General features: G+C 48.6%; 1 protein-coding gene across 1 annotated transcript; it reads left to right on the forward strand.

Annotated features, from left to right (window-relative positions):
* Positions 1 to 311: 311 nt before the first annotated feature.
* Positions 312 to 15185, forward strand: slitrk6 (SLIT and NTRK-like family, member 6). Its single transcript, XM_035640012.2, has 2 exons — positions 312 to 811; positions 11254 to 15185. The coding sequence occupies exons 1-2, from the start codon at positions 725 to 727 to the stop codon at positions 13792 to 13794; spliced, it is 2628 nt and encodes an 875-aa protein (XP_035495905.2). The 5' UTR covers positions 312 to 724; the 3' UTR covers positions 13795 to 15185.
* Positions 15186 to 22655: the final 7470 nt, after the last annotated feature.

The raw sequence follows: 22655 nt of genomic DNA on the forward strand, positions 1-22655 counted from the left end.
ACCCTCCGAGAGGAGGAGGAGCTCTGTAGAACGCAGAGCTTCCCATCGGCTGTGCATAAAGTACGCACATGTGGACAGGGCACACAGCGGAAGTTGATCGATTTCCCTTCCTTCTTTTTTTTTCCCCCCTGCGTAAAAGGGGAAAGGGAATCCGCCTGGAGCTCTTGTCTCCTACCCCCGTCCGACAGGCTTTTTTTTTTTTATTATTGTGAAAGGCATCACCGGAGCTCCTGCTGTGCACTGCGGCCGGCTTGACGCCTCTTCCCCTCCCTGACACCCACCTCCACATGCAAATTACCGAGCAACTCCAACACACCGCGCACTGGTTAAGTACAGAGCGCGCGGCGCAGCGCGAGAGGAGGACACCGTGCGCGCTTCTGTTCGTGTTGAGTGGACTTTCAACTGCTGGAAAGAACAACCCTTCATTGTATTTTTTGTATTGTTTTTTTTTTTTTTCTTTTCTTTAACCACAGCTCTGTTTCACGCAACTCAGTAGACCTTGACACTGCGGGATCGTCAGCATCATCACCACCATCATCATCGTCGTCGTCGTCGTCGCCGTCATCCCGGGACCCGAGGTGAGACGAGCTCTCCGTGCGCAAACGGAATAAATCGCTTGCGCCCCGCGTGCGTAACCGGGGACCGAGGGACCGGAGGGAAGTTTGCGCGGCGCGTCAGCCTCTTCTCAAAGAGGGAGCCCGGTGGAAGTGGTGGCTCCTCTTCAATGCGTCGCCTCCCCGCATCCACTGATGGACTGAGTGCGGTGGAATTTGGAATTGCCTTCCTCTTTTTTCCCCGTCAGTTCCAGTCGGTAAGTCACGCAGCAGTAATGATATATATATATATGTACAGTATTTTTTATTTAATTTTCTCTCAACTCATGACTGTGCTTAGTTATGCTCTCTTTATGAATTACGGTGGTTTGGCAGGTTTCATGTTTGCTTGTAGTATTTGCTGCCTGCGAGGAATCCAGGTGTCCATTATGGGGCAGGTTCCAACGAGCGAAAGTATGCTACACATCCATATGTGACAGTTGAAATAAACACTCTTGTACAACGGTAAAATGGACAGTGTACTGTACGTGGAGTGGCGTGTCAGAAAAAAAAAAATAACTGTTCACCTGAAGCATGCCGTGACAGGGAGAAGAAGAAGAAGAAGAAGTGCTGGGACTTGACAGAGAGGAGGCCAGTGAGTCTCCCTGAGGGGGTCTCCATTACCTCGAGCACACCTGGCTGTTTTCCTCTCACAGTCCACTGTACAGCACTCTGCAGGCGTATGCCAATCCAGACTGGTGTGCCTGCACAGTGCCTTGCATTGCATGCCTCCCCGTAGCTCTTATTTGTGCTCTTATTTATTTCACTGCCGTGCGTAAAAATCGCGGAGCCCTGCTTCATTGGCTTTCCGTTCCTCTTGTTTCTGGCATTTGGACATAACTAAACATAGAGGTGGTTCATGGTGTATGAATGCTTCCATGGTAGTTGTCACAGGTGTGATTTCAGGAGGACAGCATCAGCACTCCCAAGCAAAATCCAGCCAATCAGAAAGAAAGAAATTTGTTTAAATCCGAATTTTTATTCAGCTCATCATCAGGCTCTGTTGATATTTTGACATACATGCTTGGCCCCTGTTTTAGATTGAGACTGATACAAGGAGAATTGAATGCCGCCTAATTGAATCACTGTGTAATTTCTTTCCCCATTCGAGGGCGAGGTCATATTCCTATTGAAGTTAATGGAGGAAGGAAGTGTCTAATTAGTGTCCAGTTGTGAACTGCATAATAGAGTTTCGGGTCCCAATTTTTTGCTTGGATGAACCGATGGTACATAATCCAGACCGCTTAGTCGTTAGTGCTCCATACCATAAATGTATGGGCCGCTTAAAGCCTAATGTGCCTGAATGACTTGGGATTAATTATTGATTGATGGTTTGAGCCCGCGTGGAGCAATTCAACAAATTGTGCATAGCACAGGACCAGTTCACGCGGGGATTGTCGTATAAACGCTGCTTTGCTCATGCTCCAGCTTTTGCCCACAACTGTCGTTAATACAGTTAACAAGACGTGTGCATGTAGTGATCTGAATTTACAACTTACACGTTGCACCCGCTGCAAATGTGGGAGAGAAAGGGTGGTAATCAGGTGCTGCAGTGGTTCGATTCCCCACCACTGAAAAGAAACACACGTGTGTGTTGGAGAGGTGTTGTTGTCATGTGTGAGACAATCAAAGGGAATGGGTGGGATCAGCGCGAGCAGTTTCAAGAGAGGTAGAATAATGGAACTTTATTAAAGCACACTATAGTCTCAGACGGAGAAAGCCTGCAGATATATTGGAAAGCCTCTGCCTCTCGAAGACGCGGAGAAAGTAGGCAGCGCTAGCCCACAGAATATTGAATCAGTCGGAGAGAAAAAAAAGAGAGGGCCGGAGCAAGGGGCAAGGGAGTTGAACCATCTCCTGCCTCTAGAGTGGGCGGATGTCATAATTATCATTTCTCCAGGATGGCTGCGGGCGCTCGCAGAACCTCTGCGGATATGTGGGTGTAGCGGTGGTGTCGACCCTGTAGGGCAGGCAACATCGCTTCCATTACAGAGGAGGGAGAGAGGAGGGGAAAAAAGGGACAAGTCGCGCTGTAATTGGTGCCTGGGAACACGGCCCGGGCACTCCAGGAGGTTGACGGGCGGTCAGGGGCGAGCGTGCCGTGCCTAAACAAGGCCCGGGACGCGAGCGGGGACGGGGAACGAGGACGAGGACGCACGCACGCACGCACGCTGGAGCTGTGAGAGTGCACAGTGCCGCTATCCCGTGTCGGGCTGAAATGAAGCGGCCCCTGGCCGGACGCAACAAGTCTCGCCAGCTCGCATTCTCCAGCGCAGTCCGCCTCTCATTCTCTGTTTCAGCCCCCAAGCAAACGCAGCCTCACTCGGAGTATTAGTGGATGCACGCGACTGTCGCCTGGAGACCTCCCCCTCCCCAAATGAACGGGCTCAGAGGGAGTTAAAAAGAATCCTGCTTGTCGCTGGTATCGCTGGCAAGGTGGTGTGAATAGCTGCTAGGACCTCCGCACTCGATTTAATGTATTATCTGTTTGTGCTTAGTCACTCCAATCTCATATACGGCTGGAAGAAAATAGCCCCTTCCAGTGAAGACTCCTCTCGCCCTCAACCTCTCTGTCAAGAGACGTATAGGAGGCGGCGGTTGCTTGCGGGCCACTGTGATCTCTTACAGGAGTCGATGGAGTTCTCGCCGGGGCCCCCGGGCTCCTGAAGTCACAGAAGTAGGAGGACCAGCTCTCCTTTGACCTGAGAAAGTCTGAATACTGGAAAAAAAACCTGCTGTTCTTCGGAGGAGCAGCACGTGAAATGTGAAGGGCCGCGCTCGGCGAGCAGATTATTGAAGGACAACAAACACCCCGGTGCCTTTTGTGTGAAATGCAACACTCCCTTGGCTCGCGTCACCGTCACGTGTGACATGCGCACGCCTCCGTCACCGGGCACGTGCTGTGTTGTCTGTAAATGCATTTAATCCCCAGTTTCTGTTGTGGATGTAAGCATGGCGGCAGTCTGCCCCCCCCCCCAAAAAAAAAACAACAAACAAACCCAACAACAAACAAACAGAGAAATACAGTATGTGGTGTTGAGACCTTTAGAAAAAAATCTGACTTTGATGCTTTGAGCAAGTTTTGACAAGAGCCTTTGAAAGCTGTCGAGCCTCTTAAAAACTGCCCGCCGTGGCATTCCTACTTAATTGGTCTTGAAAGGTCTCGCTGGGTAGGACAGTGCAGGTCAGCTCAAGTCGCTGTAGTTGCCAAGTCATCAGACACTCAATTAACTCAGCCGTAGTGCCTGATCTAAAAAAAGAAAAAGGAAAAAAGTCTAGCGGGAGAAAATATATGAAATCCCCTTGAACCTCACTGTGTCCCTCGCTCCTCATGTGCCGGCAAACCGCTAGTTGTACGCCAGTTAGTAACATTTTACACACGCAGACACGTTTAAACTTGACAATCTATCCGTGTCCCCATCTTCCAACCAGCTCATCCAGTTGAGGGCTGTCGAGTGGATCCGTGCCACAGTTCTCCCTCCTGTGAATGTTCTCTTCCCATCGATCCAGAAGACTCCCGCCTCCGCCTGTGCGACGGTTAAGTCGGCGCTGGCTGACTTCCGACGAGCCTATTTACGTCCATTGATCACGGGCCTGGATTGCCTTGGGGCGATTTGCATCCGTCTGTCGGATGGACGGGCGCGCGTGGGTGGGGGGGTTTCACTCCTATGGGCCCTGCATCATATGGCGACCTATGCTGATCCCGGTATGACACAGGAGTGAATCATCATCCACTCCTTTGTCATAAATAGTGAGATGGCAGCGCTCAGACAGAACCAGAATAAGGGGAGAGGGGAGGGGAGGGGTTGCATGATCCAACCTGTGATTCTCTGTCAGGGCTACAACTTGCCGGCGCACGCTTGGCAAACAACAACAGAAAGACTGCGCATTTGTGCCACTCGTCTTCCCTTACATTAGTTTTTGTTCTAGAAAGAACAATGGATATGGTTTGCCAGGTTAGCTGAGAGGTAATTCAAGAGGCTTTAACTTGACGGGCACCTTTATTTCCTTTTTTATATCAACTCTTATTAAAGTTTAAAGTGTGCAGAATCACTTTGGACAGACATAGTCTAAATTATGACACTCAAACCATCAATGCATTTCTCTCTTTCAGTCTACACGTATCTCGTGCATATATTTATTTTTCTGCAGGCCCCTCGATTAACCGTCGCTTAATTGGACAGCCGTCATAACCAGGGACGACATCCACTCGCAGATGTGGTCGTAAAAAAACAGCTTACGACTTTACAGTGGCGAGTTCAGTCCGGTGCAGTGTGACTCCGGTCATATATCGGCCAGTTTAAAGGCGCCACAGACACAAGAAAATACAATGTACAGCGCTGCAGTCAGTCAAAATCAGTGGGCGTCGTGTCCCATTAGAGACGTACGGATTTAACAGACTGTACGTTTTGTTTGCGCCGACGAATCGTAAAAATATGTTTTCCAGTTCGTGGCTCTCATTTTTTCACAGAGCAATCATCTTTACAGTCTCGTTTGAGGTGAAAACAGAAAAGTTGAAGGAAGGTCGCTCGACAAATGACATCTTGCCGACGGTTGTCCTGACGCCGCAGCGTGTCCTAGGTGTTGCCTCTCTGTGCCGTGCCTGCTCAGGAAGCAGGTCCGTCCACCTGTAATGTTTGGCTCCTCCGAGACTGGAGCGTGAATATCAGACGGCAGATCTACACCTATTTATGGAGTGAATCATAAGACCGTCATTACCATTACCCTGTGGCCCTTTTGTGCTGTGGGTGGACTCCTTTTTTATTCCTTTTTTTTTTTTTTTAAAGATAAAGACTGAGAGAAACTCTGCTGAACATTGTCCCGGCGACTAATCAGCTCAACTTTACAGAATTCATTATTTTCACCCACAGAATATAACAGTCATGCGGAAAACTGTCGTAACATTTTTTTTTCTCGCAAAATATGCTTTGTTCATGACGTGCCAGCCTTTCCAGATGCAGCTGCCGCTGTTCTCTGAACAAATTATCTACAATCTTCCAGTCCTGCTGGGCACTGGTGAGTCACTCCTGAATAGAAGGCTCTTTTCTTTTCCTTTTTTTTTAAGGGGGACAATAACGTCGACCGGAAATGTACATCTGTTTTGCTGCAGATGTCTTTTTGCTCACCGAGTGCACCTTGACGCCACTGCACACTGGTGTAATCGGCCCGCTCATTTCTGGAGAACTAATTACTGCGCATTAGTTAAACAGACCATTTGAAATGCAAGCCAGCTAAATCACGCTTGCCAGGGGAGCCGCGGCGCCGCCCCTCCTCCCTCCACGCACGCACGCACGCCGCGCGTCTTTGTGCTTCTATTATTAGTCCTACCGTGCATATGTTCCCCATCAGACATTCGGGCCCACCAGCAGAGAAGAGTCGGGAAGCTGCGCAGCACACTAGGTGGGGAGGTGCGAAACCGTTTCCCTTGCTCGCATCCGTTCATGTTGGCACCCGCGTGGTCGGTATATGAGGCTCCCTTCCGTAAACCAGGCCCCGCTGCTCACGCCGTGCCTCGTGACCGGCCGCCAGCCGCTGGAGCCGCTGCGCGACGTGAGAAAAAGGGGGACGAAGACCATTTATCTGTCTGACGCTGCAAAAAAGAATCTTTTGTTTCTGCATGGTAGAGCAGTTGATGGAGGAACTGTGGGCTGCGACAGTCGAACTCCCATCCAGGTGGAGACAATTGGGGGAGGGGGGCGCGTTGATTTTAATAGTTAGAGGCACGCAAATTTTGGTCCAGTTGTTTTTTTCCTGAGCTGTCGATGGTTGCTCAAAGGGGTTTTGATATCTCAAAGGGAAGCAGATGAATTGAAGAAATAGAGCCGCGAAGGAAGCTGCACACCACAAGAAGCTGTACACCATGAGCCGGAGGCCTGTCACCGGGATGAGAGCACGTACCTTGACGTTGTATGATTTCCCACACAGTGTCTCCCTAATGAGCCTGAGGAAAAAAATTCGGTGCGAAAAACAAGTTACACCAGCTCGGAGTTCAGGATCATTGTGTCTGATCCTTGTTATGGAGTAGAGATCACATCTACATTTTGGCTTTTGGACGCGCGGGTGACACGCCCCTATATAAAACACAATTTATACGACTCTGACAGGGAACCTCAGACTTCAGCGAATTCAAATTTACTCCCCCGGCCTCGCTACTGTCGAGGGCCCATACATCACCGCGGCTGCAGGTAGCCTGGCAATGAGGACGACTAAGGTCATAAAATGTTAAAGAAGCGAGGTGACTTGAAGAAAAAAAGCGAGTCTTAATCCAAGAGCATTCTGGAGTATCCACACGACATGTTTCGCACACAAAATATGCGGTGAGTGTTATCAGTCTTGACGGAGTCGGGAGAAAGGCGGGTTCTGTCGGGCGCCACTAGGGATAACAGGCCCTTTATTCCCGTTCATCAAGTTCCCTCACGCTGCAGGAAAAAAGGAATTAGGCGGCCGCCTTATGGGGCTATTTGTGGTTGCAAGCATGCTCACTTTACTCACTTTGACAGTGACGGGGACAGAACATGACCACAGCCGTGTTCGCATTATCTAAAAACGATGTCGACTGTAAAGTGCGCGAGCTCAACCGGTACAGTTCAAACCCCAGTTCTGCGCCCTGCTTGCCACATACTGTGTCCGTGTTGCCAGTTCACGGCAAACTATGACAAATGCATAGGGGCTAAAAAAAATAACAAAATAACACTGCAGTGCCCCGGGACGTTTGGTGCATGAAGCGTGCAGAATGGATGGAGAGCAAGGGGCAAGTGTGCTCTGTGCTTTCCAGTGAGGATTACGGTTTTTTTTAAGTATCGCACTGTTGCATGGTGTGAGTTTGTGAAAGGTTCGGCAATCATATGTAGCTTATCAGCACAGCCGTTGCTCACTCACACCCAGTCATGTTGCAACGTCCTTAGTGGCCTGAGCTGAGAGGGCCCCCCCCCGACCCTGCCCAAGAACAAATTAGTGCATTTGCACAAAGCAAAGACGAAATTTGCAGAAGCCCCTTCCCATGATTGGCAATGCACAGGAGACTGCACTGACACCATGGTCCGAAACCCACTTACAATGTCCAATTTTGTACCCCCCCCCCCCAAGGTCGCCTTTTCCCAGGGCCCTTGAAACGCACCCCTGGCCGTGACAGTGAATCTGACGGCTCAAGCGTAAATCACTCCTCCTGTTGGTGGAAGTGAAGTGGAGTCGTAAAGAATATCTAGGCAGCCGAGGTGAGTTGAGTCCCGGGTCGTGGTGCAGTGTCGGCCGCCCTACTGAAGTGCCCACGAGCGAGAAACTCAGTTTGGTAACAGCTGCAGGACGCTGCTGGTCTCGCGGCTGAATGTGACCTCTGACCTTATTGTGAAGGCCTTGGAGAGTCATGTCCTGGCTCGTTTTTTCGTAATTTCATGTGACGTCCGCTTGCGGATTCTATCGGCCGTTAATATCAGCGGCGCCTTTTACAGTAAGCATTGAGCAAGAGGAGCGTATCATGTGCATTGATGGCGGGGTGGTTATAATTTAATGTGATCAATATGGAAGGGTCGCTGCTTCTCGGAGCAGTGTTCTGCACTGCTGACAGCACGTGTGCGCCATATGACCATGTGTATTCATGACTTCTGTGCCAGAGCGCTTCCTAGAATCATACGCTGCGTCATGATACTGTACTCATGACGGGTGTCTTGGAATCTTCCGGAGCTCTTCGGTGCACAGGAGAATGATACAGTAACATAGTAGCTGGTCCAAATAAAGTGTGAAAGATGCTGTTTACGGGCGTGGAAGCGCTACAGTGCCTGTGGAAGGGCTCGATGTGTGAGAAATATTCCATCCGCAGAATCTTCCTCCCCACTTTGCCTCCGCTGTCTCTCCCTCCGTCTCGTCTGATGTCGGACGAACATGAACCGGCACCGCTCGCATGATGGGAGATCTCATAGGGCTTCAGCAGATCGTAATTGTATTGTCCGAACAGCAAGGGATGCACATTTGAATCTTTTTTGGGGGGGGGGGAGTGGCAGCAGCGGGAAAGACGGGGCCACGGGAAGAGCATTTCATCTGCCGAGTTCCATGCAACATTGATTGCCTGAAAGAATGGATCGGTCAGGCGAGTCTGTTTGAAATACAGTGCAGAGATTGCACGGGGCTAATGCCTTCCCATATCTGCCCTCAGCGCTGTGTTATCATGCGGCGTGCGATAGCATCTCATAATAGTCTTTTGTTTCATTTCGCATTGTCTTCCGAGGCATCGGGGGTCACAGAGGTGAGTTGCCTTTCGGTGCCACGACCACCGCCAGACTCCCGAACGGGCGAATGCAGGCGCGTGATGGGGGAGACGGTCGCGGCGCCGGGTTTTAGAGCCGCTCTCTCAATTGTTATTGCTTTTGAAAATACATCATTCAGTTCATAATAGTTTTTTTTTTTACAAATTACATTTTTGCATTATCTATAGACAATTATAGCTCTGAATGATCTGCCTGTTATTGGTTCAAGGTAGTCATTTCTCAACGGCTGCGTTGTCTCACTCCCATCCAATCCGACGAGTGCAACGTCACTTTTGTCTAATCTTTTCCCAGCCTATCGTGTTGCCTCCGTGTCTAATATCACCAAAAAAACAACAACACAAGAGGCAATAAAATACGCCTTTTATATCTTAGTTTTTATGGGGGGGGTTTTGTGCGGCATATCAATATCACACCAGCGGTCCTGCTGAGGCAAACGGCTATGAAGAGTTGATCAACACTGTGAACACTTGTATTGTACGTGCACAATTACCTGTTCAGCTAATGAGCTATAATTAGCTGCCCCCCCCCTTTCTGAAGGATTGTTCAGTGACGGGTCTCCCTGTTGTCGCACTCCGACTCGGAAGCACAGGCTGTCCCCGGAGGCGAGGACACGGCAACTAATTATTCCGCTGTATCGTTTGTGAACTTTTATGTAACACTGTCTGTAGATGCTCAGTGGGGATATTCATAATCATGTGTACATTGTAATACGGTAAGAGGAGTGATTTAACGTCGGTTCTATCATTTATAAATGATACATTTGCTGTGATATTTCAGGGCCCCGTCTGTTGGGGCTGGAGTGACCTTGGGGTATGTGCCCGATACGTCAAAGATGTTGGAGATAGTTTTACACTTGGGTTTCATCACTAATTTCTCTCAGCTGCACAAAAAACAAAGTCAAACAGGCAAACAAAAAAAAAGGTGAAAGACAAAGAAAAAGAGGAGGCAAGTGTGGAGTTATAACGTGACAGGCTCAAATTCAAGACTTAACTCTGGAGGTGGAAGTTTCTCTCTGCCGAGACGTGCGGTCGCCTCTCCTCTGGTGTGTGTGCGGGGCTAGCCGGGTTTTTATCTGATCTATCTACTGTAATCCGATGCCGCGTATCCTATTACGTTGGAGATCATGGATTCGGATAGGTTCAAAATCACGTACGTATTTAGTTTGAACAAGACATGCCTCGTCTAGTTAGAATTACATTTCACAGATGCTAATCAGATTTGTTAACAAGAACAGCAGTGTCATCCTTCCGTCCCTTCCGAACCTTATCTATTTGAAGAACTGTTTTGCCGAGGGTGGATGCGAAGAGTCGTCTCATGACTTCTCCGCCAGTCGAATTGGTGTAATGGATTTAGATGTGGTGTCGCGTCAATAAAAAACGGCGCAATAACACAATCGGAATAATTGCACGAGAAGTCTGATTGATGAATATGGACTTAATTCTCGGTCCACTCGGGTAAGAGTTAATTGGCCGAACGACACAGAAGACACAGACATTCATTTTTAGTTCTTCTATTGGAACGAGTAATAAGGCAAAGACCCAGGAAAATGGCCTGAACTGACTTCTGCGTTTGTATGACTAACACAGAGTACGTGATTTTTTTTTCATTATTTATTTCCCCCCCCCCCGACGAGTCTGCATATAAAGGGCATTAAATCAGTCAAACGAGAGTTGTTGTTTTTTTGTTAAGTACCATTATGCCACAATGAGTCACTGGAAAGTGGCATTGCTCACCCTGTGAAATGTATTTACTCATGGCAGAGGAAAATGCAGCGTCCGCGTAGATCCTGTAGATTTCAATGACACGTCTTACACGGATTATTAGGATTTCCCATTAGCAGCTACACTTGGTTTAACTGCCATTGCTCAAGTCCACGCAGGCCACAGTGTTGCTCGGTGATGAAAAGACATTCGGGAAGGAAAAATAACACATAATACTAATAACTTTATGGAAATGCATTCAAAACAGACTCGCTCTTGCAGAATTCAGTTAAGGAATGCAGAGTAGCAGGCGTGTGGTCGCAGTTTGCCTTTTCTTGTTATACATTTTTCATGCGTTTTCACGGTGTTAAGACAATTCGGCACTACACAAAGGCTGCCACCCAAGATGAGTGTGACTTCCCTCCATGCATATGATGCACCCATCAATGTCATTTGACGCTGTTAACACATCCGGCAGCCAAAGTTCAAGTATTGTGACACATAAAACTTTTATGACATTTTGACCACTGGGATTGGATATTATTCGGTCTCAGGCATTTGAATAGAATGAGCAGTCAGGAAATATACATTGAATTTTTGTCGACATTTGAATGGCTCTCGCACAGCGGTGTGAATTTAATGTTCTTTTTTTTTCTCCTCCCCACCCCTTCTGCCCACGCTTCTCTCCTGTCTCCGCAGATATCTCGGCCCGAAATGCTGCCCTGTATCACTTTCATCGCCTTGTTTGTCACTGCGGTCCAATCCCAAGATATCCATCCCTCACAGGCATCATCCGGTATTAGTGAGTCTTGTGACTCCTTGTGCTCCTGCGAGGGGAAAGATGGCATCCTTCATCTTAACTGCGAGCAGAGGAACATCAGCAAAATCTCCCAAATCAAAGTCCCGTCAGGTGTGCCCTTCCACCTGAACCTTTACAAAAATGACTTGGTTGAGCTCCGCGCGGAGGAAATGGAAGGGCTTAACAATGCCCTGTCGCTGCACATTGGGGGTAATAGCATACAAGAGCTGGAACCAGGGGTCTTTAGCACTCTGAGTTCACTGAAAAAACTCCACATAAATAGCAATTTCCTCGTCACCCTGAAAGAGGACACGTTCCAAGGCCTGGTGAATTTGGAGTTCCTCCAGGCTGACACGAATTTCATTCGGGTCATCGAGCCGGGGGCGTTCAACAAACTGATCCGCCTCAAGGTGCTCATCCTGAATGATAATTCCGTGGAGTTTTTGCCCAGCAACATTTTCCGATTCGTGCCCCTCACGCACCTGGACTTGCGCGGTAACAAGCTCCAGACGCTGCCTTACGTGGGGTTCTTGGAGCACATCGGGAGGATAATGGAACTCCTCCTGGAGGACAATGACTGGGTGTGTGACTGTGACATTTTACACTTGAAAATCTGGATGGAGAACATGAGGTCACAGTCGGCAATTGGCGATGTGGTCTGTATCACGCCACATCACCTGAAGGGAACCATTCTGGCTAAAGTGAAGCGGGACGTTCTGTGCCCGTCCCACGCCGACATTAACCTGGAGGAGCCGTCAAAGTCGCTGGATATGGTCGTTACTCCCTCGTCCAAAGTGTCTCAGATTCCCAAGTTGGTCAACGCCAAAGATGACGCCAGGGCCCCGACACCCTCTCACTTTCCGGGCAGCCCCTGTGTGGAACACTGTTCCTGTCACAATCACCCCGTGGCGGGCTTTTTGATGCATTGTCAGGACAGAGGGATTCAAAAGGTATCGGATATCGGAATACTTCAGCAAAGCCCCACCAAGCTGGTCATGACGGGAAACATGATTCAGAAACTCTTGAAATACGATTTTGTCACGTACGACAGTCTAGAATTGCTCAACCTGGCGAACAACCGAATTGATTACGTGGATAATGAAACTTTCCTCAGCCTGAGCAGTTTGAAGAAACTCTATCTGAATGGCAACAGGATTGAAAAGCTGTTCTCCACCATGTTTGTGGGGCTCCACAACCTTGAGTACCTGTATGTGGAATACAACCTTATCAAAGAGATTGCTCCAGGCACATTTAATCCCCTGCCCAACCTGAAGCTGTTGTCATTAAATAACAACCTGCTCAGCTCTCTCCCGGCGCAGATATTTCGGAATGTGCCCCTCACCAAATTAAACCTCAGAAAAAACCTACTCATGCACCTGCCAGTGAGCAACGTGCTTGATCAACTCGACGCGCTCGAGCAGATTTATCTAGAGGACAACCCCTGGGACTGCAGCTGTGACTTGCTCAGCCTCAAACAATGGGTGGAGAAACTCCGAAAGGACACAGTGGTGGGCTCCATTTTGTGTCACACCCCGAAGAATGCGATGCAGGCTGAGCTCAGGAGCCTGCGTCATGAGATGCTGTGTCCCGGTTTAGGTACATACTACCCAGATGAGGAGGAGAGTGTGACAGCTACTCTGGGGCCTGACAGCGGCGGCAAGGGTCTGTTCAGCCCTCTCATAGACACTGTCCCGCTCTCTGTGCTCATCTTGAGCCTCCTCGTCCTTGTCCTCATGATCATATTCTGCTCGGCCGGGCTGGTGGTGTTCGTGGTGCACCGGCGGCGGAGGAGGGCGAAGAGAAAAGCGGCAGAGGAGCCCAGGGAAAACGCCAACAGCAGTCCCATCCACTTACACTACAGCATGTACGGGCAGAAGACCACACACCACACTCTGACCCAAAGAACGGGGTCTGCAACCCTGTACGAAGAGCGATCGCACAGTCCCATTGTGCAGATCTGCCGCAACCCCACCTACTGCTCCCAGCACAAGGAGCACGACGCCGATTTGGATTACAGCCTGGACGAGCCCAGCGGCAAGCACCATGTCTGCCGGAGCATCATGGAGAAGGAGAACACCTCTCCCCTCAGGGGGAACCCCGGCTCAAAGTTCAGACCCATGTCCGGCGAGTGTCCCGCGGAGTTCGTGACTCTGGGGAATCCCAACTCCTTGTACAGGAACATTATGGAGAGGGAGAAGGAGCTGCAGCAGCTGGGAATAACGGAGTACCTCCGCAAAAACATGCCCCAGCTCCAGTCGGCTGTAGACATGCACGTCCCGGGGCACCAGGAGGAGCTAAAGCTAATGGAGACCATTATGTACTCGAGACCACGCAAGGTCATGCTGGAGCAAACTAAAAATGAGTACTTTGAACTGAAGGCCAACCTGCATACTGAGCCAGACTACTTGGAGGTTCTGGAGCATCAAACTGCATTTAACTGAGCTTAAAAACTATATACAAGTATATAGTATATTATGTTTCGAACCAAGTGCCTTGTCCTGTTCGCCCTGCTGTACGTTCCACGGTGTGAAATATGTATCACGGGCACATCACTTTAAGTTTAACTGTAGCACAGAATGTAACTGGTTCATTTGTTTCTGTCGACAGCCATTGTTATGTAGCTGGTGTCATAGTTTTGTTTGCCAAATATAGGTAACTCGAAGACGCCATCGCCGTCTGTCCTCTTCGAAAATATCCACTCAATCAGCTTTTTTATGATCGATTAAATCATCCGGACGCGTGCGCGCACACACACACACACACACACACACACTACATCTGAGGATAAAGCAGATGTTTGGAAAGAAGTGAGTGAATTTCAATCACGACTTGACCCAGAATTGCTGTTTAATCAGTCTATCCTGGCTGGCTACGACCTGATTAGACCCTCTGTCAACATGAGCCAGATGGAAAGCTGTAACCTGCTCATTGTGCCGCGCAGAGTCGGCGAAATTGCCAACTGTACATTGGGGAAACGGCGATGTGTGACGAGCCACTGCTGTCCTCCCGTCAGTTCTCTTGATCAGCCGCAGTCACGGGATGTCTATTTATTTTCATACAAGCTGGCGATGTTCACAGAAAGGACGCTTTGTTTTCTCTCCGTCGGTAGATAGAGCACTTAAAGTACAGTATATGATACACAACTGTAATCTTGTACAAATGCATTGCACTAATCAAATGCCATAAGATGGTGCATGACAATCAACAGAGTCCTGCTGAAACTTTTGTAGTCTTTTTTTTTGTTTGTTGTTGTTGTTGTTGTTGTTTATTTCTGCCAGAAGAAAAAAAGAAGAGCTACAAATGTGTATTATGATTTTTTTTTTTCTCAGTGTGTGCTTGTGTCTGTGTGAGAGAGCGATGTCGCTACTTTACGTCTGACTATACTCGACAGATCTGGGACTGTTTTGGACTGATCGGCGGGCGGCCATGTTAATCTATTAGCACATGAATGGTCACTGACGAGCAACGTCGCTACGCCGCGACCCGGCCCGCCGTCCTCGGCCAACTCTTCCCACCCAGCCCGTGTGCGAAAAAGCAGTCGGGATGTGCCGACATTTTTTGCAGTGTTGGACGTCGTCGCCGTTCAGGATTTCTACCGCACACTCCCGTTCATACTCACGGAAAAGTCTCTCGACTTTGAAACGGTTCATGTAAGCACACCCTCTGTAGCTTTTCTACGTACCTAGAATGAATTATTTATTCTGTATATTTTGTATATACCTATGTTCCATTATAATATATCCTTGTTTTTTTTTTTGTGTGCCTTCAGTGCTGTACAGAATATAAACAGAAGATGTAACTGATAAACAGGAAATAAAGAAATGCAACGTTACGTAAAGTTGGAGATCAATTCATGATTGCCTGGCGCATTAAATCCAGAATGTTTCAGCTATTGCACTTTGAAACCAGTTGCCTCTACTGCAGTGCAGCATGTCCCCTAATTGACACATCAGTCATTCTGACTAAACAGGAATGAAATTATTACACCTCACAGTGCATATGTATGTGCGCACGCATGCACTTGTGCAATGGCCGTATGTTTGTTTTCCTGCTGTGTGAATAATTCCACCCCCCCCCCCCACGACGGCTTAAACCTGGTCCTTAATCACACGACGGTGGCTGCGGGGTATCCCTGCGTGACTTTCATTTCTGTCCCTCTCTTGAGAAACCCTGGACCCTCTCTGTGTAATTCCTCCATTTTCTATCATAATTGATGCATCCGAAGGTCCTTTTGCACACACACACACACACACACACACACACACACACACACACACACACACACACACACGCGTGCAACCTCCCAGCTCGGGACACTCGCCACACTAGACAAACATGCAGCACTCGCACACAAATACAGATACCCCGCCAGCATGAATAAATAAAAGTTGATAGATTTGTATGCGGACATGCATCATTTAAAGTACACAAACTCACAGAGGCAAATAGATCTGCACACACACACACACACACACACACACACGCTCGCTCACTCACTCACAGCAGGGACGATGAATTATCCTCCGCAGCTTCGTCCTGAGAGACTCATAAGTAAAATCCACCTCCAAAGGTGAGACATTAGTAAAGTGCAGAACTGTGTTCAGAGAGATTCTCATCTTCAGGGGCTGACTTTGAATAAACTGAATTGGTTTTTGAACCAAAGGTGCCCGCACTGCATCGGAGCTGCATTTCATTAAATGCATTTAACAGCAATAAGTACACAGTCGCAGCCCAAACAAAGCAAAGAACAATTTATGTCCTAATGTGGTTTGGCTCGGCACTGGTTCAATCCTGGTTCAAATTGAAACAAAGTGAATACTGAGATGAGAGGTATTCAGTTTAGTGTCAGGGTGATCCAGCTCAAACGATCGGAAATGGCAAAAGAAAAACATTTTGTACCTTTTGCTAAAATGCGACGGTTTGATTTAGCCTCGAGATTCATTTGAATATTGTACATTTTAAAAAAACAGCACAAGACAGGAGAAAAATGCTTCGTATTTGGCAGCAACACAGTTTAACTTGCAGAATCTTCAGCCGGACACTTTTTTGGGAGGGGGGGGGTTGGGTAAACTTTGAGAACTGCAACGCGCTACAGCGTCGACCTCTCACAGGTTTCCCCACGCGGAGAAGCCCATGTGATGAGCTTTTGCTGCACCTTGGCGCATTCATTTGCACAATAATGATGAAAAACGGTGCTACATTAGAGGTAAGTGCCTCTTGTTCGGCGTAAAGCTTACAGAGAGCCAGGCACTAATGACCGCGGCCGCTCACACACACACACACACACACACACACGTGCTGCACCTACCGCCATCACATGTAATGCAATTATACGGCAACGTGAAGAACACAAAGGCGCTAATTGTCGGTGAAAAGTACGCGTGAAGTATGGAGTTTACGCACACAAAGCGCACGGGCTTGGACTCACGGAGCCAAACGAAACCCCCGCAGACTTGAACTCAAACAACACACACCAGCAACCGACTGTGGCTCTTTACAGTTCGTTCTGAACAACGGCCAGAAGAGAATCACATCGTGGGACCTGAAATGTAATTGCTGGACTGTGTTTTTTTCCCAGAAAAAAACAACACATAAATAATTCATTTGATACACAAAATAACAGCGTATTATTGCAATAATGGTATTTGTGTTTGCCCCATTAATACACGCAGCAAATGGGACTCATTGGAGTGTCCAGTGTCTCATTTCGGCTGCGGATGATGTATTAGCTTTATTAGCAGAATGTTCTCAAAGCGGGGTCTGGAAAAAAATCTTTACATCTCCCCAACGTTATTATTTTGTAAAATGGTCCGTTAGACCAACCTCAAGCCATTAATATTCATATCTGTGAGCACAGCAACAGAACATCTCTTCTGGGCAGCATTATCGATCGCTCTTTTGCATCCAAGAGTCTTACCCGGATCTTTGTAGTGAGCTTTAGTCAATTAACGCCTCGCACATTACGGTATGCGGGCCGCGCCTTCTTTCTCGCTTTTAATTCCTCTCGGTATTTTAACGAACAGCGAGTTGCAGAGATACGGAAGAATCACACTGTGGGATATGAACTCCTGGAGGACAAAACAAAGAAGGATTAGGCACATGCAGGAGGTGGACGGATGTAGGTTCTTAAGCTCCGGGTGTTCCTGTGTGCACTGAAACACTGATGATTGCATTAGTTTTCAACAACCAGCGGTTCTCAACCTGGGTTTTCTTAGCGAGGTATGAAAGGCCAGTTCATGCTTTAAGGGAAGAATCAACACCGTGCCAACATATCATACCAGACATTGGCCTGAAGTGCACTTCTCCAGGAGTGTAACTACAAGCTGTGGCAATGCAGACGGCAACAATTGTGATTGGTTCACCCCTCTGCCGCGATCGGTGCAGGGGCGGTTTACGCCATCGCCCCCCCCCCCCCCCCTTGAATGGTCACGAGTTGCAGACAGTTTTCAGGCATGGTAGAATAGACAGGGATTAACACTGACACAGAGCTAAAGCGCTTGTGTGGACGGAGATCTTTTCAGTTGTAAAACAAAAACGTAGCCTAAACGCTCAAAGCGGCTTGCGTCGGCCGTGGCGATCCTCCACAGATCTATGAACCGGCCTCACGTATCCAACGTCCTCTGCGATGGCACTGCATATAGATGTGAGCCACTTAAAAACTCTCTCCCCGGCGACACGTCTACCACCTGAGTCCAGGGCCATGTGGCGAGTGGGTGGCCGGAGCCAACGACGTGGCCCGCCAATGTGCGCAGAGTGATACAGAAGATTGCGCACGCTGGAGCATGACCAGTTTGCATGGAGTCTATTCAAATGTCAGTCGATGCCGTAATTGCTGCCAAAGGTGTTTCCAGTGTAAAATACCTTCTTATATTCCAATGTGCTCAATAAGAGTTCATGCGCAGTTGGTTTGCTCTTACCCGTGTCAAAGTGTCAGTGTGTTCAAGGCACTGAAGTGACACGAATCCATACAAGTGCGCTGTGTGGTGTCTCCGGGAGCCCCGGCCATGAATGAAGCGCCATTGTGAGGGATGAGTTTGTCCGACGATACACCCACACTTCCATGCTGCACTGTGGTCTGTTCCACAGCGCTACCCTGGGGGCGATCGTACGACGCCGGCTGCCAAGCGGAGCAGCTTGCCATGGAGCCGCGGACATTGAACCCCCATATCCTGTTGTTCGCTTGGCACACAGTTTAAGCACCAAGCCGGTGACCCAGTTTCCGCATCTGAACATCAGAGGCACTTAGTGGTGGGATATGTACCGTACTGAATCTCCTGAGAGCAGCTCTCGCAGGTACGGCGGATAAAAAAAACGATTGCGTGAAAAGGAAAAGAAAAAAAACACAGACGTTACAATCCGTCCTGTGACACGAAAGTCTTTGAAATTGCTTCGTCTGTTCCGTCGCCTCGGCTTTTGCAGACATCGCTGCATGACAGCGAGGCGCTTCCAGTGCTGCAGCTGCGTCACCTTCTCTCTGAAGCCACCATTTTGCGCCAGTTTGTGCGGCCGCACGTGGCCTCAGCGGAGCCGCATGTGATGTGGCGTCGGGAGACTTCTCTCGACGCTTTTGATATTAAAGTTTTGACATGAACACTGTCTATGACAACTCGTCGCGAAGGCATTTTCTCTGGCTTTCTGGGAAGTGCAGGAAAGTACCCCGTGGACTACAAATCAGCAATGTATAGTGAGATAAAATGGGCTCCCGACCAAAGTAAATTACAGCACTTCATCACCAAGTAAGCTAGCGCAATGTGTTGGAGAAAAAAGAAATAAGAAAAGATTAATGATACCTAAAAGGGTAAGAGTATCTAAGGGAGGATTTCTCCTTTTAATAGAGTATGTGCCGCATTTCATAAGGCATCACATACAGCACGGTCCAGCTCAATGCATGTGGATGGTGAGCAATGGAGGGAAATATACAGCGCGAGTGAGCCCATAAACAATCGATGGATTAAATGGTGGGTAACATAAAGACGGAGAGATATAATACAGTAGAAAAATAGATTGTGTTTTATGAAAAATCATTGATTGCTGTTCGGTTCCCCAAATCAATTGGGGAACAGTTAATCTTCCGTAAAGTAAAGTGCATTTAAAGGGGGGAAAAAAAGCCATTCCCTCTTTTTCTCTCTCGTGAACCTTTCTACTTCCTTTCTGATCATGAAGTGGACCATTCACAAGGGATCTCGAGTGCCTGCTGAGGACCGCAGACCATGTATAGTATGGAGAACATCGTTCAAGTAGCATTCAGGCCTTTCTCTGCGGGTTGGGGGTGAGTGAAATAGTTCAAGTATCTCGTCTCGTCTTGTTCGGTCCCCGAGCAGATAATAGATGGAAGGCAGCAACTGACGCTAACGTAACGTGTGCGAGTCCCCGTATGAATCTGCCATATATAAAAAGAATTGCCTTTACAGTACTATAAGAAAAAAAGAAATACATAAACAAGCAAAGCTCAATGACCCCCCCAACCCAGAAGTGCCTTATTCCCTCTCCATGGATTCAGTGAATTGAATTTCACGGCCGAGGAGAAGCCCATCCATGCACGTCGAACATGTGCACGTGTCCCGTAAGAGAATCCCCTCTGTCGTGTCTTGGAAACGAAGCACGGGCTCGTCGATCCATGGTGGGGGGGGGAGAGGGAGAGTGCAACAGATCACAAGTTGTGCTCCCTGCATTGGAACAAATGGCCGCATGTGATCACGCTGCACAAGTATGAGATAGCAGCCCTGAGTGTTTCTAATAATATTGCGAGCTAATGCCCCATTTCAGGGGGGGCGGGGGGGAAAAAAGTGCCCGGCCGACTCGCAACGGCGAACGGGATCACTGACGGGCTTCCGTGGCTCCGAGAAGACGTCTCCGTTGCTTCCTCGTCTGAATGATGGCGCTCGCAGCTATCTTGTTCTTCTTCCTCAAGGAGCTGTCACGCGAAGCACAAAGAGACGAGATGTAAGTCTACTTCTTACTTCTCTTTCATTGTTTTCCTTTCTTCTGTTTGCCTCGCACTAACTACGACTAACTTTCCCAGAAGTGCATCTGAGTCATGTCAATCAGAGGAGTCAACTTTGAACCTTTGCTCTCCGAAGGATTTCTGTCTGCACTGCAACAGGGCACAGAAACCTCCCCATCCTTTGCTCCGCCGCGCGTTCTACAAGAACAGACGCAGACTCGGTAATGACACCTCTTTCCGCCGCAGTGTATTTGGTGTGCGCCGCGAGACATCAATACTCCGCAAAATGACACTTTTTTTCTTGCATCGCCAATGCGAGGTACGTGCAGGAAACCGATCGCGAGGGTTTCGCCTTTGTTCCTTTAGAGTTCTGAGAAAAAGACGTGCACAATGACAGTCAGTGATGTGGCCGTGGAGAAAAGAAAAGGGGTAGACTGCGCAGCAACATCTACAAATGTGAGAAACTGTAGGACAAAAGAGACGGGCCGGAAAACAATGCATGAAAAGAGTGGGCTTTCGACTGCATTCGTTCTGCACGCCGTATGATTGCGTTATGAACTTTTCCTGCTAGTACCGCTGGCGCCGCCCCTTTGGCCCAAAACATTCGCCTGCATTTGTGAAGTCATCCGACCCAGAGGATCTCCGGCTGCGTTGTCAAACTCTGGACAAGATGCCTGGACCCCGAATGTCTAAAAAAAACCGCCGTAACTCAAGGGAGGCCTTCTAGGCAATGGACTCTGAATGAAGTCAACCGCTCTCTCCTCCAAAGAACAGAGCAATTACTGCACGCCGACACGCGACGTCGTCTTGGCGATAAGAAGCGCGAAGGGCGGGCGAGCGACTTCTTATCCGTCACACTCGAACGCCATGTCATTAGTGCCATTGTGACATGGGGCAACCATAAACGCATTCATAGACCGGCGTTTTCCTCGGCCCGCGGCAGTGTACGACACAAGTGGAAGGAATGTAAACTGAGCGAAGGAAAGTGTCCTTCTTCTAATTTCTACCACAAATAAATGAAATGTGAATTAAAAGCATGACAAAAAAGAAAGTGCAGTGCATGTGCTGCAGCCGAGCCATTCCCAAAGAGACAAATTAAAACGTCCGCCAGTTCATCTGTTCATGTTTTGTCTTGGCGTTGTTGAGTTTTTTTTATTAATAGCTAAGAGGGGAAACATGTCCACGCCGCTACACAAAAAGCTTTGGCTTTGGACTGCACGTAAACGCTCCGATTAATCATATTGAAATCCAACTGATTGGCAGAGGGGCAGATAACGCGGGGGGGGGGGGGGGGGGGGGGGGGGGACTCGGATCCCGAGTGGAACCGAGCCGCTGCATGTTATCGTCTGTGGTTGATACCTGTCAGTGGGTCCGCTCTTCAATCTCCAGAATATCCTAGTGACAGATTTCAAGCTTTCTGGCACAAATCAGCAGACCTGTCCCGGATGTCAGTCCGCCCAGCGCATGAATCAGATGTGACTCATGGGTCGCGTCCCCCCCCCCAACTGTCTGGAGACTCTCCCAGTCTTCGAGACACACTTCCACTGTAAGTGTGTGTGTGTGTGTGTGTGTGTGTGTGTGTGTGTGTGTGTGTGTTAGGCTTAGGACCATCCCCCGGTGAAATGACTAAGTCCTAAGTCCCCCGAGTCTCTTCTGTGGATTTCTGAAGCCTCTTATTGGGAATTATAGCCGGCCCTTTAATCTGCTGGATTTAAGAAAAGCTGATTGCTCTCAAAGAAAGAGGAAAATATTGTACTTACCAGGAAGAAAGAAGAAAAACAAAACAACACCGACAATTATAAAAGTAGCTCTTCCGCTAAGATTCGAACGTGTTCAAATTGCAATACGTCGCGGTTAGTGATGACATCAGGATCTTTAGAAATGCTCTGTGGTATCTACTGAACTGTTTGACACCCGGACGAAGCCTGCCCCTGCTTTGTGCTGCCATCTTTGAACTCCTGAACCGCTTTCCTCCGTCGACTTGAGAGGGTGCGAATGCAGCGCGCGTCTGCGGCGAACTGCAGAATCGGCTTCTTCCCGTGACTTCGGCAAACTTTGTCCAATCTCACACGAATGTGTGAGCATCGTTGGCTCTGGGCTTCATGCGTTCCTCCTGTTGTTTCCTTGACGTTGGCAGTCAAGACAATTAAGTCATTCCAAACCCATAGGCCTGCGTTGCGCCGAGGGCTGCAAGAGCTGAGAGGCAAATTTAGACTCACACACACACACACACACACACACACACACACACACACAGTAATACACACACACACACACATACAGTATCCCTCCACATGGGCATTTTGAATCCTCGTTTTTTCTTTGTCAGAGATCTGGGACATATTAATTATTTATTCC

This window comes from Scophthalmus maximus, chromosome 1, assembly GCF_022379125.1.
Source record: "Scophthalmus maximus strain ysfricsl-2021 chromosome 1, ASM2237912v1, whole genome shotgun sequence".
Classification (NCBI taxonomy): domain Eukaryota; kingdom Metazoa; phylum Chordata; class Actinopteri; order Pleuronectiformes; family Scophthalmidae; genus Scophthalmus; species Scophthalmus maximus.